Below are 15,155 nucleotides of genomic sequence, written 5' to 3' on the forward strand. Positions count from 1 at the left end.
AAAATTTAGGATAAACTTTTTGGCTCGAATGTTAAATACGGTCATATAGTCCCTTTTGATCATGCAGAATATTTAGACATATGATATCATATTTCTTATTTATATAATAGTGTACTTTTTGTAGTTTGTAATTTGTAAATAGATATCTATATTATTATTATTAACTTGAAATTTTTTTATATTGAATTTAAATTATTTTTACTAACCTGAAAGTATTTTAGCAAACCAAAATTTTATTTTTTTTGTTTAAAACTTATTTTTTTGAATAAATTAAATGATATCTATTTGTGCCCGGGGGATGCCCAGATGGTTGATAAAATTTTAAGATCACATTTTACTTGAATGTTAAATACGGTCAAATATTTCGTTTTCATAATGTAGGATATTTAGATATACGATATCATATGGCTCATATTTGTATAATAGTGTACTTTTGTAGTTTTGTTTTTAAATAGATATCTATCTTATAATTAATTGACTTGAAATTAATTTTATTAAACTTAAATTATTTTCATTGAACTGAAATTATTTTTACTAAATTAAAATTATTTTTACTGATTAAAACTTATTTTTATTGATTCTCTAATATATTTTTTAAATAAATTAAATAACAATGCATTTTGTATGCGGCTAGCCACACCATCAAAGTAACTCCTATAAAATGACCGAATAACCCCTGTAATACTAACTAAGCAATCTCTAACAATGACTATGCCCCTATCTATAACACTAATTGAGTAACCACTATAACACTGACCAAGTAACCCCTATAGCACTAACGAAGTAACTCTTGTAATAGTTGGTGACACATTTTGACCAGCTACATATAAAAGCTTGTCATTAAATATCTTATAAATGGATCTTATTTTAAAAAACATTTTAAAGCGAATTTGATGATGGAAGTAGAATTGAGATAGAATATTTATTAAAAGTTATGATTAATTTTGTATATATGAAATATTAGAACTATATTGATAATAAAACTCTATACAACAATTTTATCTTAAAAAATCTATCCAAATTAAAAATCGCTTACTTAGCATCATATGTGCCACAATAATACCTATTTATATCCTACATAGCACGACACTCGGCAAAAAATTGGAATGTCAAGTGTCGTTGTTTCGTGGCCTGGCTGCGAGACCAGTTTTATTTATTAGTGATATGATATGATATTAGATTTAATTTTTTAAAAAAAAAAAAACTAAAAACTATCTCCTACTATTTTTGTAGACAACTTCATCATTATCTAATACTATTGTTTTACTACTTAATAATATATCTCATTCCTTCATACGAGTACATTATTATATGTATAACTTGAATGTCAACTTTTCTGATAAAAAAGATACTCCCTTCGTCCTTTATTTACATGCCTACTTTCCATTTTTTACGGGAATTAAGGAACTTAGAGATTTCTTAAAACCCATGTTTGGGAAGTACAAATATGCATGTGGGGTTAGAGAGAGCTAGAGATAAAGAAAAGGTAGTTGGTAATTATTGATGAGATGGAGAGAGAAAGTGTTGGAAAATGATGTTAAAAGTACAAAAGGAGGGAATATTGTCAAAAAGTATATTGTTTAAATAGAAATAGACATGTAATTTTGAAACCCCAAAAAAGAAAAGTATGCATGTAGATAAGGGCCACTGATTTCGGCACACCCCAAGTTGATAACTGCACACCCCATAATCAAATCTCACAACTTTGCACGTGAGAAAGCAAATTGATATTTGACTTTTTCTTTGCTTTATGTATTCTATTTTAGTTATTAATCTATTTTCTTTTTTTTTTTTTTTTTTTTTGTAGTAGCTTTTGTTTGTTCTAATTCTGAAACAAGTGTTAAGTATTACTAGCACACTAACAGTAGTTTTCTACTGTGAGTCAAGTTTGATTTTTTATTTTTTTATTTTCTTACATCAATATAAAATCAATCTGATATTGTAAAATATTAAACATCTTCAATTAATAACTATGATTATCTCAAGTTAAGTTTTTAACAAAATACAAATGTTGGGCAAAAGTTAAAAGAACAAATATTGTCTTAAAAGATACATGAATACGATTCATCAACCAAAGCTACTCCAATCTTGTGCCAGTAACTTCAAACAAACTATTCCAATGACTAAACCTGCATCCATTATGACAAAACTACAATAGCATATAATAATTAGTTTAGACAATTAAACCTAAAACCAAACTACGAAAAAAAAGGCATTACCTTAATTAGTGTCTTTGCACTTTGTATTGTGGACATCATATAAAATCAAATATTCTTGACCTTCACAATATTAATTAAACATGTTAATATAATATCTTTTATATAATAATACAACTAATTTAGGCACCGTGCCATGCATGGTAAGTGTAATTTTTTTAAAAAAAAAATTATTATGTCTAACAAATAAAAGTGATGCTTTAAAGTAATTTCTTTAATATCAATAATATGAATCAATTGTATTACAGAGTTTTTTTTTAGCAAATTCTAATGTTACTTCGTCTATCAGATAATTAAAAAGGATTTAGATTAATATTTTAGGGAAAAATTATAAGCACCAAATAAAAAGGAATATTTTTGTCATAAAGATAACATAAAAGATTTGAAATGACATTATAATTGTATCAAATATTCACCCAAAAAAAAAAAGGTTAAAAAGGGAAGGGGAATTTTGGAGGGAAAAAACAGCACCAGGATGTGACACGTGTTACTCCCGGTGTCTGTTTTAGTATTAAGTTATTGATAGCATGACAATATAAACACAACTTACCAATAAAAATTTTACCTTACGACGAGTTATTGTAATTCGAGTTTGGAGGCAAAAAGTTCAAATCAACAACAAAAGAGGTGGATGGACTAGTCAAGTCATTCAAAATTGGAGGCATGAAGGACATTGAAGAATTTTGAGTAGTTTTTTCAGGACATCTTCTACGATCATGATTCGTGTTGCCACACATGCTGCACCTTCTGACCTTTTCGACCATCTCAAAAGCTAAAGGATCCCTCTTTGTAGAAATACTTTGTTTTTTCTTTTTTCTTGAATTAGTTCCAAGAGTTTTAGATGGACGAATCATGGGTTCAAGAACCAAAGGACTTGAAAGAACTAACAAATTGGGAAATTTGTTTTCGAATACCTTCTTTTTGAGTAAGAGGCAGTTGCTGATATTTGAGTTGTAACTCTTGTACAAGCAAAATCAATGTTTGCGATTTGGGAGCTGGGTAATTTACCCACAAAATTCAAAATTAATAAAAAAAATAAAAAGGTAAAACGTTGGCACATGAGACTTAATGCACTTAGAAGGAAATTAGGAAAGTAAATTATAGTGGGCCAAAAGAGGGTGTGCGGTTATCAATTTGGGGTGTGCGGAAATCAGTGGCCGTAAATAAGGGACGGAGGGAGGGAAAAGGCTTCACATACAACTATTGTATGTGGTCTCCACATACAATGCTGCATGGCAAATTTTCATTGGTAGTTAGTATGGACCCCAAACTCCACTAGTTTTGAATTTTCGTTCAAATTTGAAATGAATTTTCTAATTTTACCTAATGTTTAAAATTCAAATATTTTGACATTTTCAAAGCTAGTAATTTAATACATTTTTATTTTCATTTTTATTTTTATTTTTTTAAAAAAAATATGTTCATTTCTTTAATTCTTTGAATAACGTTCTAGAGAAATAGCGAAAGGGCGACCATGGAAGATGAGGAAAAAAAAACTTTGAAGCTAGTTCATTATCGTTATAGAATCTTGAAATTACATCCTCTAGTCAGATTAATCGATGTAATTGGACAAATTAATCAAATTTAATTGGACAAATTAAACCTCTTGAGAATATTAAGAATTTTGAGTTAAATTAGTTTCCGAATTTTCGATTTTGTGGTGTTCAAATAAGTTATATTCTAATTAACAATGTAAACTGGTGTTATCATTTGCAATTAAAAGGACTTATTCTTCCTCCATTAATCGTCTCCAATTAAGGAAATGGGTCTATTTGCAGAATATACCCTTTTTCTATTGAATATTGAAATGAGTCTTCTTATTCTTCCTCTCGAAATGATTTTGGATTTTGTGTTGAATTAAATAATTATTAAAGGCACATGATTAACCTATTGATTAATAAATAAATATGAGATTTGAAGGCCGACAACAATAATTGTTGGAAATGGTGTAAAGTCGTGGCCAATGGCGGAAAACCCCCAATGATGTAAGGTCGTGACCAATGGCAGAAAACCCCCAATAATTTCGAACATTGTTGTTTGATAATATTTTAGTAACACAAGCAGCTATGTTTGGTAAGCACATATCTGAAAACGACACAGCAGTTCATTATATAATGTTTGAAATTTTTTTAGTAACACAAGAAGCTATGTGATGAAAGCATTGAATAATTGATAGATATGCAAACATTGACATGTTGTTACATGATTCCAAGTTTGATTCCTCACAAGCGCATATTTTTCTCTTTTAAACTTTTTGTTGTTACCCTTACAATGATCTTGTGTAATTGTTTATTTAATTATATTTTCAAAAGTTACAAAAGTGGAATTTAATTTGTAATTTTAAATTAACATTGGTCTTGTGTAATTGTATTTGTTTCAAATAATTTCATGTTTTGAGAAAAAAAAGGCAGCCCCTATCAAGTCTTTAGAGATTAAGATAATGTGATGAGAAACACATAATCAATGGAAAGTAATAATGAAAGAGAATAAATAAAGGTTATCAAGTAAATAACAATAGACTTTCACATCAAGTGAGAAAGACATAATCAATGGAAAGTAATAAGAAGTGAAGGAGAATAAGTAAAGGTAATCAAGTAATAAATAACAATAGACTTTCAATTCACATCAATAATAAGTGTTGAATAAGATCACAAGTAATTGACTTGTACATTGAACTTTTTTTGTAACGAAATATATAATAAAAATTTCATGTAGCTAGATAGCTTCGGAAAAATGTCACAAATAATCATTCTTTTTTTCTTTTAATAATATAATGAAATAGTTTGATAAAATAGTTATGCTTATTGCAAAATGAAATATCATGATTAAGTTATTATAACTATTATTTTTATCATTCTTCTTCTTCTTCAATTCTTATTTTATTATTATTATTATTATTATTATTATTATTATTATTACAAAAAACCAACGAAGTCAACCGAATATATGTTATTATTATTATTATTATTATTATTATTATTATTATTATTATTATCACCATCCCCCCCTCCCAATCTTGGTTCATAAACTTAGTACATAAATTAGTAACCGTACATAAATTAGAGTAAAATTAAAAATATATAACTTCATTTTTTAGTAACAGAGGATACCGAATCATAAAATTAGTTATAAACACAATGGATAATTTAGCAATAATAAGTTAATAGCAATCGAAATAATCATTTAGTGAAAGATGTCATACACGAGCAAAATAACGAAATACGTGCTTTAAATTTAGTTGAAGGCTCACCTTCAAAAAAAGTAATTAAGGAGCGTTACTTGTCAAATTCAAGAACTTTGTATGTTACGGAGTATAAAACTTTAAGGGGGTGTTTGGTATAAGTTTTTTAGAGTAGTGGAAACGAAATCGGTTTAGTGTTTCCGTTTCAATGGGTTTGGTTAATGACTAAAGTAACACAAACCGTTAGTAGGTGGTAACCCATTCCACCAAATTGTTTCCGATGTAATAAGTTAGGAAACACATTGTGTTTCTTTTCTCTAACACAAAAAATAAAGAAAACTCTTCTATCTTCTCTTCTTTCGTTCGAAAATTTTCTGAGAAATTCCTAAATTTGTTCGACAATTCTACAGAGAAAGTTGCGATTCTTCAGATTTTTCTACAAATTTTTTAATTATCTACTTCAAATCTTCAAAAATCATCATAGGTTTGCTATCTTAATTTCTCTCGTTCAATTTCTAGGGTTTATGCGATATCAATATTGCCGTTCCTGGTTTGAATTTTACACTTGCTTGTTTGATTAAAATTTTCTTCTATTTTGTTGATTTTCTACTGAATTTGATGGTATATATTGCTATTATTGTTGTAATTGCTGGTTATTTTGTGTTTCCCCCCTAAATTTCCCCAATTATCAGGAAGTTTCTAATTTTAATTAAAATTTTGATTTGGGATGGTTTTGCTGGTTAATTTGCTTGTTACTAGCATACTATTTGATCTGACTTATTTGCTTGCGCTGCTATTATTGACTTATTTGTTGAAATTTACTCCTTGAAATTACAAGCTGATTTTTCTAGAATACTTTCGTATCTATTCCAAAGTAGCATGTAGTGTTGCATGGACAAGCTTATCTTCTACTACTAATCATAGCTCTCATTGTCTAAATGCATATGTTTAAGTGCAAATTATTAATTATTAACTGAATTGATTTTTATTTGTGGGTAATATATGATACGTTTTTGATCAATATCAGATTAGTTGCTAAATTTATAGTGTTTGATGGGTAATATATGTTATTTGTGATACTAGTGTATATTGATACTATTGTATATTTTTTGGACTGGTTTTTCAAGGTTTCTACAATGCCTCGACTTATGTGTTCCATAAGGAAGAAAAAGCTAAAACAAATACAACTAGTTATTTCAATGGTTATTATTATTTTGATGATGTATTGGATGTGGCATATGATGTGTGTTGTTACAATAAAGGGTGTTCAATTGAAAGAAAGAAAAAGAAAAAAAAAGTTGCTACGAATGTTAGTTTTGAGAAAGCTTTATAGAGAGAGTGATGTGAAATGCAAGAGTGAGCTTCGCGTTAATAGAAGAACTTTCAATATTATTTGTGAGATGCTTAGAGACATTGGAGGTTTGAGTGGAACAAAACACATGTCGTTTCAAGAGATCGTAGCTATGTTTTTATACACGTTAGCTCACCATAAGAAGAATAGGTCTATTGGACAATATTTCTTTAGAAGTGGAGAAACCGTGAGCCGACAATTTCACTTTTGTCTAAGGGCTTTTCTCAAATTACACTAAGTATTACTTTACAATCCCACACCAATATTGGATGATTGTGAAGATGAAAGGTGGAAAATTTTCAAGGTATTGGTCTTTTCTAAGCCCCTAAATTTTGCCAGGATTTTCTAATTTTTGATTGTTTGTAAGTAAAATTTTTTCTTATTTTTGTAGAATTGTTTAGGGGCATTAGATGGGACTTACATTAATGTAAATGTGCCTTCACAAGAACGACCAAAGTATAGAACAAGAAAAGGAACAATTGCTATGAATGTATTAGGTGTTTGTGCACCCAATTTGCAATTTATTTATGTTCTTCCTGGTTGGGAAGGTTCGGCTCATGATATGCGTGTACTTCGCAATGCTCTCTCTAGACCAAACGATTTTAGGGTACCTCAAGCTAAGTGAAGCTCATTCTTTTGTGAGTGTATAAGTTTTGTTAGTTTTCGTAGGTAGTAATCCTTTTTTTTAATAACTTTGAAGGTAATTATTATTTGGTTGATGCGGGATATACGAATTGTGAGGGCTTTCTTGCTCCATATAGAGGTCAAAGATACCATTTAAAAGAATGGACGAATCGACAACCCGAAAGTGCCGAGGAGTTCTATAACATGAAGCATGCTAGGGCGCGAAATGTGATTGAGAGATGTTTTGGCCTACTTAAAGGAAGATAGAGTATTCTTAGAAGTCCTTCATTTTTCCCTATAAGAACTCATGGACGTATCGTTATGGCTTGTTGCTTATTGCATAATCTAATTAGAAAATTCATGCCTACGGATGATATAAACGAAGATGAATTGAATGAATCCGATGATGATTCCGAAAGTGATTCCGATGATGAAAGGGAATTTATTACAAGTGTTGCTACTTCGGATCATTGGACCAATTTTAGAAATAATTAGCCCAAGATATGTTTAATGATTGGAGGGCGAGAGATAGACATGGTCAATAGCAAAAAATGTATGAATTTTTTTTCCCTTCGATTACATTATATATATAGGTGTATTTTCTGTTTTTGTTCATTTTGAAGCCACTGCCACTTTGAATTGCCTTTTGTTCTGTTCATTTCTAATCTGCCTTCTGTTTTCTGTTTATTTCTAATCTGCCTTCTGTTATTTCTAATCTGCCTTATGTTATGTTCATTTCTAATTTACCTTATGTTATGTTCATTTCTAATCTACAATTTGTTTAGGATGAAGGCTAGCAATCGAGGAAGAAGTAAAAATAAAAGGTATTGGACGTATGAAGAAGATGTTGTTCTAATAAGATATTTACATGAGTTGAGTTGCGATCCGAAGTGGAAGTGTGAGAATGGGTTTAAGAATGGTTACATGAGTAAGTTGGAAGAGATGATCAATGGTGTACTTCCTAATTGTGGCTTAAGAGCGGTTCCCCTCATTGAGTCGAGGATCAAGCATTGGTCGGAGAAATATAGTGCATTTGCAGAAATGCTATCCACCTCAAGATTTGGATGGGATGCTGAAAAGAAATTGTTGCAAGTAGACAAGGCCGTGTACGATGAATGGGTGAAGGTATGAAATGCTATTTCATTCCTCTTTGTTCATTTTTTTCTTCTTCTGAAGATTGTAATGCTATTAAAGGTCAATCTGTAGAACTGTTGCTGGACAGTTCATATGACCTGAGTTCATATGTAGTCTGCACCCTCTTTGGTCTTCTGTAATTGTTGTTAACTCACTGCCACTGCTTCTACATTAATCTGTTTGTCAATTAAGTTTCTGATTATGTCATAATATGCTGGTTGATATAGGTGTTTCATGCCATGTAAATGATCTAGAATAGTTTCTGTCCACATTTCACGAGTTTTGATGATAGTCCAAATTAAGATTTATTTTTTCTGAAGTAGTGCTTTTCTTTAAAGGCACTACTTATAGTGAATATGAGAGAAGTAGGGAGAGAAGCAATGTGTGTAAGGGAAGGGGCAGGGAGGGGAATAAGTTGCAGGGGATATAATTTTAGGACATAATTTTAACAGAAGCCATCAGAGCAAAAGAAAGATTGAGTGCAGCAGGAGCAGCTCAAAGCCATCCAAATACAACTTTACAATACCTATACGACCATAGCAGGTAGACGTAAGATAGATAGCTAGAGAAATACTAAGTAACACAAGGTTTTCAAAAGGTGCTACTGATGAAAAGGATTGATCTGCTGATACTGACATTTGGATTTGTCATGTAAAAGCCTAAAATTTCGTATGGCTAGTTGGTCTCTGTAGAGATTTTACTTATAATAGTGTAATTTTTTTTTTTAGATTTTTTTTTTTTAAATAGCAGCCTGCAAGAACCTTGTTAAGAATGTCAACACTATTGTCATGAAGATCATTATTTTAGCCTTTAATTTGACCACAATACCTTCAATAATGTAGGCTGGGAGAATCGCTAATCGACTCTTCTATTTGCCAATTTCACCAAACATCTTCATAGATACTGTGAGATGTGCAAGTTTATCAGTTGCCTGGTTCAGTTCTGATTTTCATGTTTTGACTTGTTGCATTCTCTTATATGGCAGACTCATAAGAAAGCTAAAGGGTTGTTTGAAGTTCCATTCATTCACTATGAAACTCTTGCGGAGATATACGCAAAAGACAAAACTACCGGAGATGCAACTGAGTCGTTTGTTGATGCTATAGAAGAAATGGATCAAGAGATTGATAAGCAACCATTCAATGTCGAGAGTGATGAAAAAGATGATGTGAATTCTACTCATTCGGACACTTTTCTTCTACAAGTCATTCCGGAAAATGCCCCATGAAGATAGAGGATGATCATATAACTCCTTCAAAAATGGCAAAAGTGAAGGCTTCTACAATTCATTCTTCCGCAAGTGATTCTACTACTCAATCCGGAAAATGCTCTATAAAGGCGAAGGAGACTAAGGTGAAAGGAAAGAACAAGGTAAATTTGAAGAGTTTGTGTAGGAATGATGATGATGATGATTTGGTGGCCTCCCTCCATGATGTTTCCAACAATTTTGGGAAGATATTTGAAAATATCAATGTTAATCTCGGGACTATAGCTAGTGCATGGTCTAAAGCGGAAGAAAGGGAGCAAAGGATGGATGAAAAGGTGAACAAGGTATTGGACGAGGTGATGAAGTTAGATGGTATTTCTCCATCCGAAGCTTTAGAGGTTGCTAATATTCTCATGGCGGAGGAACATAAGCTTCGCATCTTCTATCAAGCACCATTTAATATGAAAAAACAATATGCAATTGATCTTCTTAAGAAGAAGTAGCATTTGGTTGTGTGCTATTATGTGAGAAAGCTCTCTGAGAAGATGTAGATGGCCAATGATAGTCCATGAACCAAATGGCAGTGGAGGTCTTGTTGCCATGTCTTTGTTTTTTTGTTGAACATATGCAACTTGAGCAATATAGGTTATGTCTTGGGATATTCATATGATGATTGACATATTATTAGTCAATGTTTGGATAATTAATGAGTGCCAACTTTGCTTTATATATATGCAATACAGGTTATCTTATTTATTTATTTTTATCTTTTTTTTAACCGTAAAATATGTAGCATAGACAATATTGTATTATTCATTCTTATTTTTCATTTCCGTTTGTTATAGCAAACAAGAGGAAACGAAATGGTAATAATTGTTTCTGTTTCCTTTGATGTACCAAACAACTAGTAAGGGTAATTTGTTACCCTTTCCCCTCCTAATTTATTTCCATTCCGTTTCCTATACTAACTCCATACCAAACACCCCCTAAATGTATTATTTTTCCTCATATCCTTAATAGAATTACAATAATGATAAGATTTTTTGAAAATATCAACATTGAAATTGTATCAAGTTAAATTGATTATATGTATTGTTTATGATACATTATTAGTGGTTATTGACTATAAATATTTCTGTATATTATATTCTCATTATATATTAATATTTCCTATATCATGTATTTGTATTATAAATTAAAGTTGTATTTTTATTGTTGTAACATTGAAACATCGTGAAAAGTAACTTAATTGTATGTTTATTGTTGTATAAAATTATTTATTACATTATTTATTTTAACTAATAAATTGTAATATATTATTATTATTATTATTATTATTATTATTATTATTATTATTATTATTATTATTGTTAAATAACTTAGACACCCCATAATTAAATACTAGTAAATTTATTTACCTTTCCCATCTATGTTCATATTCTTAGTAATTTAATTGGTAACCGTATATAAGTTAGTGTAAAATTAATATATAACTCAATTTACTAGTAACATGGGATGCTAATTCATGAATTTAGTTGTAAATACAATGGATAATTTAGCAGTAATAAGTTGATAGCAATCTAACTATTCATTTATTGTAAGATGCAATGTCATTCTAGTGCAAACTCATGAATGAAAAAAAAAAAATTATGAACGAATTACTTTAATTTTGTTGAAACTTCCTTTCAATAAGTAAAGAGCGTTTAAATTAGTTGTCAAAGGAACTTTGTATGTTACGGAGTATAAAACTTTAAATGTATTATTGGTCCTCATATCCTTACTAATGATAAGCATCACAATAATGATAATAAGTATATTTGAAAAATTATGCTAGTCCGATGTTTCTTGTGCTGATGACATTTATCGCTTGAGTGTTTTGTTTGATTTCTTTAATTGTAACCATGTCAGAAGAGCGGGAAATATGGTAGCTCATTTAATTGCTAGAAGCGATATCGATGATGATTCGAAGCGAATTTGATTTTATAAAATTATTCCCGCTTGACATTAAAAAAAAAATCTCTTTGATAATAAAATAAATTTTAAACACGTGGGATTATATAACAATAATAAGTTGTAGTATAATAATGATTGAATGTAACATTTAGTGATATAATTGCAACCCTTCGTTGTGGGAGTATGATAAGACCTTCTAAAATCATCACTTGTACAATTAAAAGAAAAAAAAAATGATTACATCCCTTCATAGAAATTTTAATACATAAAGTATATCTCATTTATATGTACTAAAATTTATCAAACGCTATTTTGTAAATATTTAGTTTTTTTTCATAATATAGATTGGGATAGGTTTTTTTATTTGACTAATTAGCAATTGATCGTGACATAAATAATACAACGTAAGAAAGTTGATTTGTATCTAACACATTTTAATTTGTACACGATTAATCAAATGATATGGTTTTACTTAAACAATTGTTATTGTTATTAAATAAATACCTATCTTTGGGTCACAGGGACGTGGCAGAAAATTAATTAACGTAGTTCAGAATCAAGTAATTCGAAATTTCGTCGAAATTTTAATACAAGAAATGAATGACATTACTTTAATATAAAGACATATATTAACTAAGTTGATATTATGTACTGAACAACTCGTACCCCGTTCATGGTGGATCGTTGAATATGGAAATTAAAACTGAGATCAGTGACCGTAAAATTAATTAAAATTAAAGAAGTATTATAACTAAATCGATCATGGTGGATTGGTGAACACAAAATCGAATTTGTTTGACCAAAACTGAACAAACTCGCGAATTCAAACTTTATTACTTCACCAAAAAATTCGTCGGCGTTGGATTTCGTCATCTTCTCCGGCAGTCTGCTCATCTTCTCCAGGTAAGTTGTTTTACTTTTACTTGTATAATGGTTGTAATTATATCCTAAATAAATGGATAAAATTTCTGAACAATAAAAACAAATGAAATTGTGTAATAATGCTAGTTGGCGCCAACATTTTTCCCCACCTTCAGCTCACTGGTGAAGATGGCGCCATTAAAGGTGATAATTTCCCCCCTAATTTTCCCTCTTCTTTTTTTGGCTCTTGCTGATATGGCGCAATCTCAATGATGATGTATGTTGGGACCACATACAATCAAATGATTGTATGTGTATTAGTTCCCGACAAAGGGAGTACTTCCTCTGCTTTTTAATTAAACGCATCACTTTTAAAATTACAAGCTCTTAGACAATTTTTGAAGTAAAGAGAAGTAGAGAGAAAAAATAAAAAGCGCACATATGATATGAGAGAGAGAGAGAGAGAATTTATTGATTAAAATGAAAAATATTGCAACTAAATTAAAACATTCATATATAGAAAAATAATGCATCTAATAAAATACAGAGGAAGTATTTACTTATACAGAATCACCGTTTGCATTCTAGCTCTTATTCCCTCTCAAGGATTGAATTGTCAAATGTCAAGTGTGGACTATGTGCCTAGAAAAAAAAATGATAGAGAGCGTAATTGGTTTAGGTGTTAACTCCTAGTCACCTACTCGTATTTGTTTAAGTGCAATTTTTTTAAAATAAGAAAAATACACAAAAGTTTGAAAAGTCTTTTCTCAAGACTTTAATATACATATATATTGACAAAACCCTCAATACTTTAATCTTAAGCGCAATAAGATGTGCGCATGAAATTGCAAATTTTTTGCACTCGTAATTAGTTATACTTCGTATTTTATCAGAGCAGAAACTTATAAAACCTATCCGTATTGTACAGTCGGTTGTATAAGCTATGGAGTATTCTAGTAAATACTTCATATATTTTACCAAGAATAAAATAAAATAGATTGAAAGTGTATAGTATATTCCATATATATAACTTGGAAAATGATAAACATAGCCCTTAAAAACTAAAAAAGAAAATATTTAGAATAAAGTAACATTAATTACATCGATCTGTGAGTGATTTTGTCATGAATTCCCAACTCAATTCTATTTTTGGAAGCAAATTTAATGCTTATACATATATCATTACCCATATAACTTTAAGAAACAGACGTTGCCTTAACATATGATTGAAATCATGCGATGATCTTGTCTTATGACATTAGCACATAACTATATAAGAAAAGCTGATTTAAACGAAGATTTCACCAGAAAAACAGAAAAAAAATAAAAGTAAAATAAAATTAGTAAACTCTGTTAATTGCAAAAATTATAATTGCAACTTTGGTTACAAAATCTGAGAACATATATATTCTCGCAAACTACAATACATCAACTCTTGTACATGGGGAAAAAAAAAATACCCAAAAAGGGAAACTTATGAAGTATATACAAATTCCTATCTATAGAATTCTAGATTATAATTTTTATTTTTCCCAAATAACTGCCCCAATAATTTTGTTTTGACAAAAGAGAAATTGTTAAGATTCAAGAAAACCAGTCAATTTAAGGATAGAATTTCGAACATGAATCATATTCTTCACTCTAACATTCTTCTCATAACTATCAAAACCACTTGATCTTCGATCAACAATCACATGAGGAGGAACCATTTCATTGTCATCTTCAAAAAAATACCCACCAAAATCTACCTTCTCATATTGAGGCGAAGGAGAAGGAGGAGAAGATGATGAAGAAGAGTTAGGACTCCCCGGAATATTCACCGGAACAGAGGATTGTTCATCCTTCCTCCACCTCGAGATCGTGCTTGTTCTAACACAGATCGATCTCGAGTTGGATTGGCGATCATTGTTATTGCTGGCTTGATTGGAGGAGGAATCGTCGGAGAATACAATCTCCGACTCTTCAAATTCAAAGAAATCCGCCATTATATTATACGAAAACTAATTTGAGACAGAGAGAGTAATTATTGTGGGTTTGTGAAGGGTAATAAGAGTGAAAAATGAGAGACTTTAGAAGTTTAGAATTGTAAGGTAAACAAATGGGAATAGGAAGTATATATAGGCAATTGGAGTGATTTGAAAAAACATAAATAAAAAAGAGGAATATTTTTTGGGAATATTATTATTAAAATGTTAAAAAAGTGAGTTGGAGTGGACAATTATTGCAAAATGATTAAAAAGTTGATTGGTTTATAAAATTTGTGGACTATAATGAATTGCAACTTTATTATGATGGAATCTGTAGGTCTTTGGTGCCCATGGTTTTTTTGGATTTATCTATGGGATTGTATTTCCATTATTATCTTTTAATTATTTTATAATTTTATTTCTTTTTCTTAATGATGATGAAATATGTTTTGGATTTAGTAGTAGACTAGTAGTTAGTTTGTTTATGTGAGTATGTTGAGTTAATGAAACACCTGTGGTCCTGAAATTTGGTTTTTATGGAAAGTACTCCACTATTCACTTCCTTTAATGTTTCTTTCTCTTATGTTGGATCAGGTATAAGTACAAGGTTCACATTGACCATCTTAGTTTTATATTCGGCCCTTGAAAATTGAGCCATCCA

At 30.1% G+C, this 15,155-nt stretch overlaps 2 protein-coding genes across 2 annotated transcripts; one reads left to right on the forward strand and one right to left on the reverse strand.

Moving 5' to 3' along the window:
* The first annotated feature begins 6,704 nt into the window (after window positions 1-6,704).
* Window positions 6,705-9,734, forward strand: LOC110728876. Its single transcript, XM_021908546.1, has 4 exons — window positions 6,705-6,935; window positions 7,140-7,204; window positions 8,158-8,497; window positions 9,492-9,734. Exons 1-4 carry the CDS (start codon window positions 6,705-6,707, stop codon window positions 9,732-9,734), a joined length of 879 nt encoding a protein of 292 aa, XP_021764238.1.
* A 4,123-nt stretch (window positions 9,735-13,857) lies between these two features.
* On the reverse strand, window positions 13,858-14,645 carry LOC110728831. The gene has a single exon (XM_021908500.1). It carries the CDS (start codon window positions 14,510-14,512, stop codon window positions 14,105-14,107), a length of 408 nt encoding a protein of 135 aa, XP_021764192.1. The 5' UTR covers window positions 14,513-14,645; the 3' UTR covers window positions 13,858-14,104.
* Window positions 14,646-15,155: the final 510 nt, after the last annotated feature.

The sequence above is a fragment of the Chenopodium quinoa genome, unplaced genomic scaffold, assembly GCF_001683475.1.
Source record: "Chenopodium quinoa cultivar QQ74 unplaced genomic scaffold, ASM168347v1, whole genome shotgun sequence".
Taxonomy (NCBI): Eukaryota; Viridiplantae; Streptophyta; class Magnoliopsida; order Caryophyllales; family Amaranthaceae; genus Chenopodium; species Chenopodium quinoa.

Excerpts from the sequence above, each read along its gene's own strand:
- LOC110728876 (XM_021908546.1), top strand. The coding sequence starts at position 6,705 with ATGTTAGTTTTGAGAAAGCTTTATAGAGAGAGTGATGTGAAATGCAAG. Across the intron at positions 7,205-8,157 it reads CCTTCACAAGAACGACCAAA|GATGAAGGCTAGCAATCGAG; the intron begins GTATAGAACAAG and ends CAATTTGTTTAG. Across the intron at positions 8,498-9,491 it reads TGTACGATGAATGGGTGAAG|ACTCATAAGAAAGCTAAAGG; the intron begins GTATGAAATGCT and ends CTTATATGGCAG.
- LOC110728831 (XM_021908500.1), bottom strand. The coding sequence starts at position 14,512 with ATGGCGGATTTCTTTGAATTTGAAGAGTCGGAGATTGTATTCTCCGAC.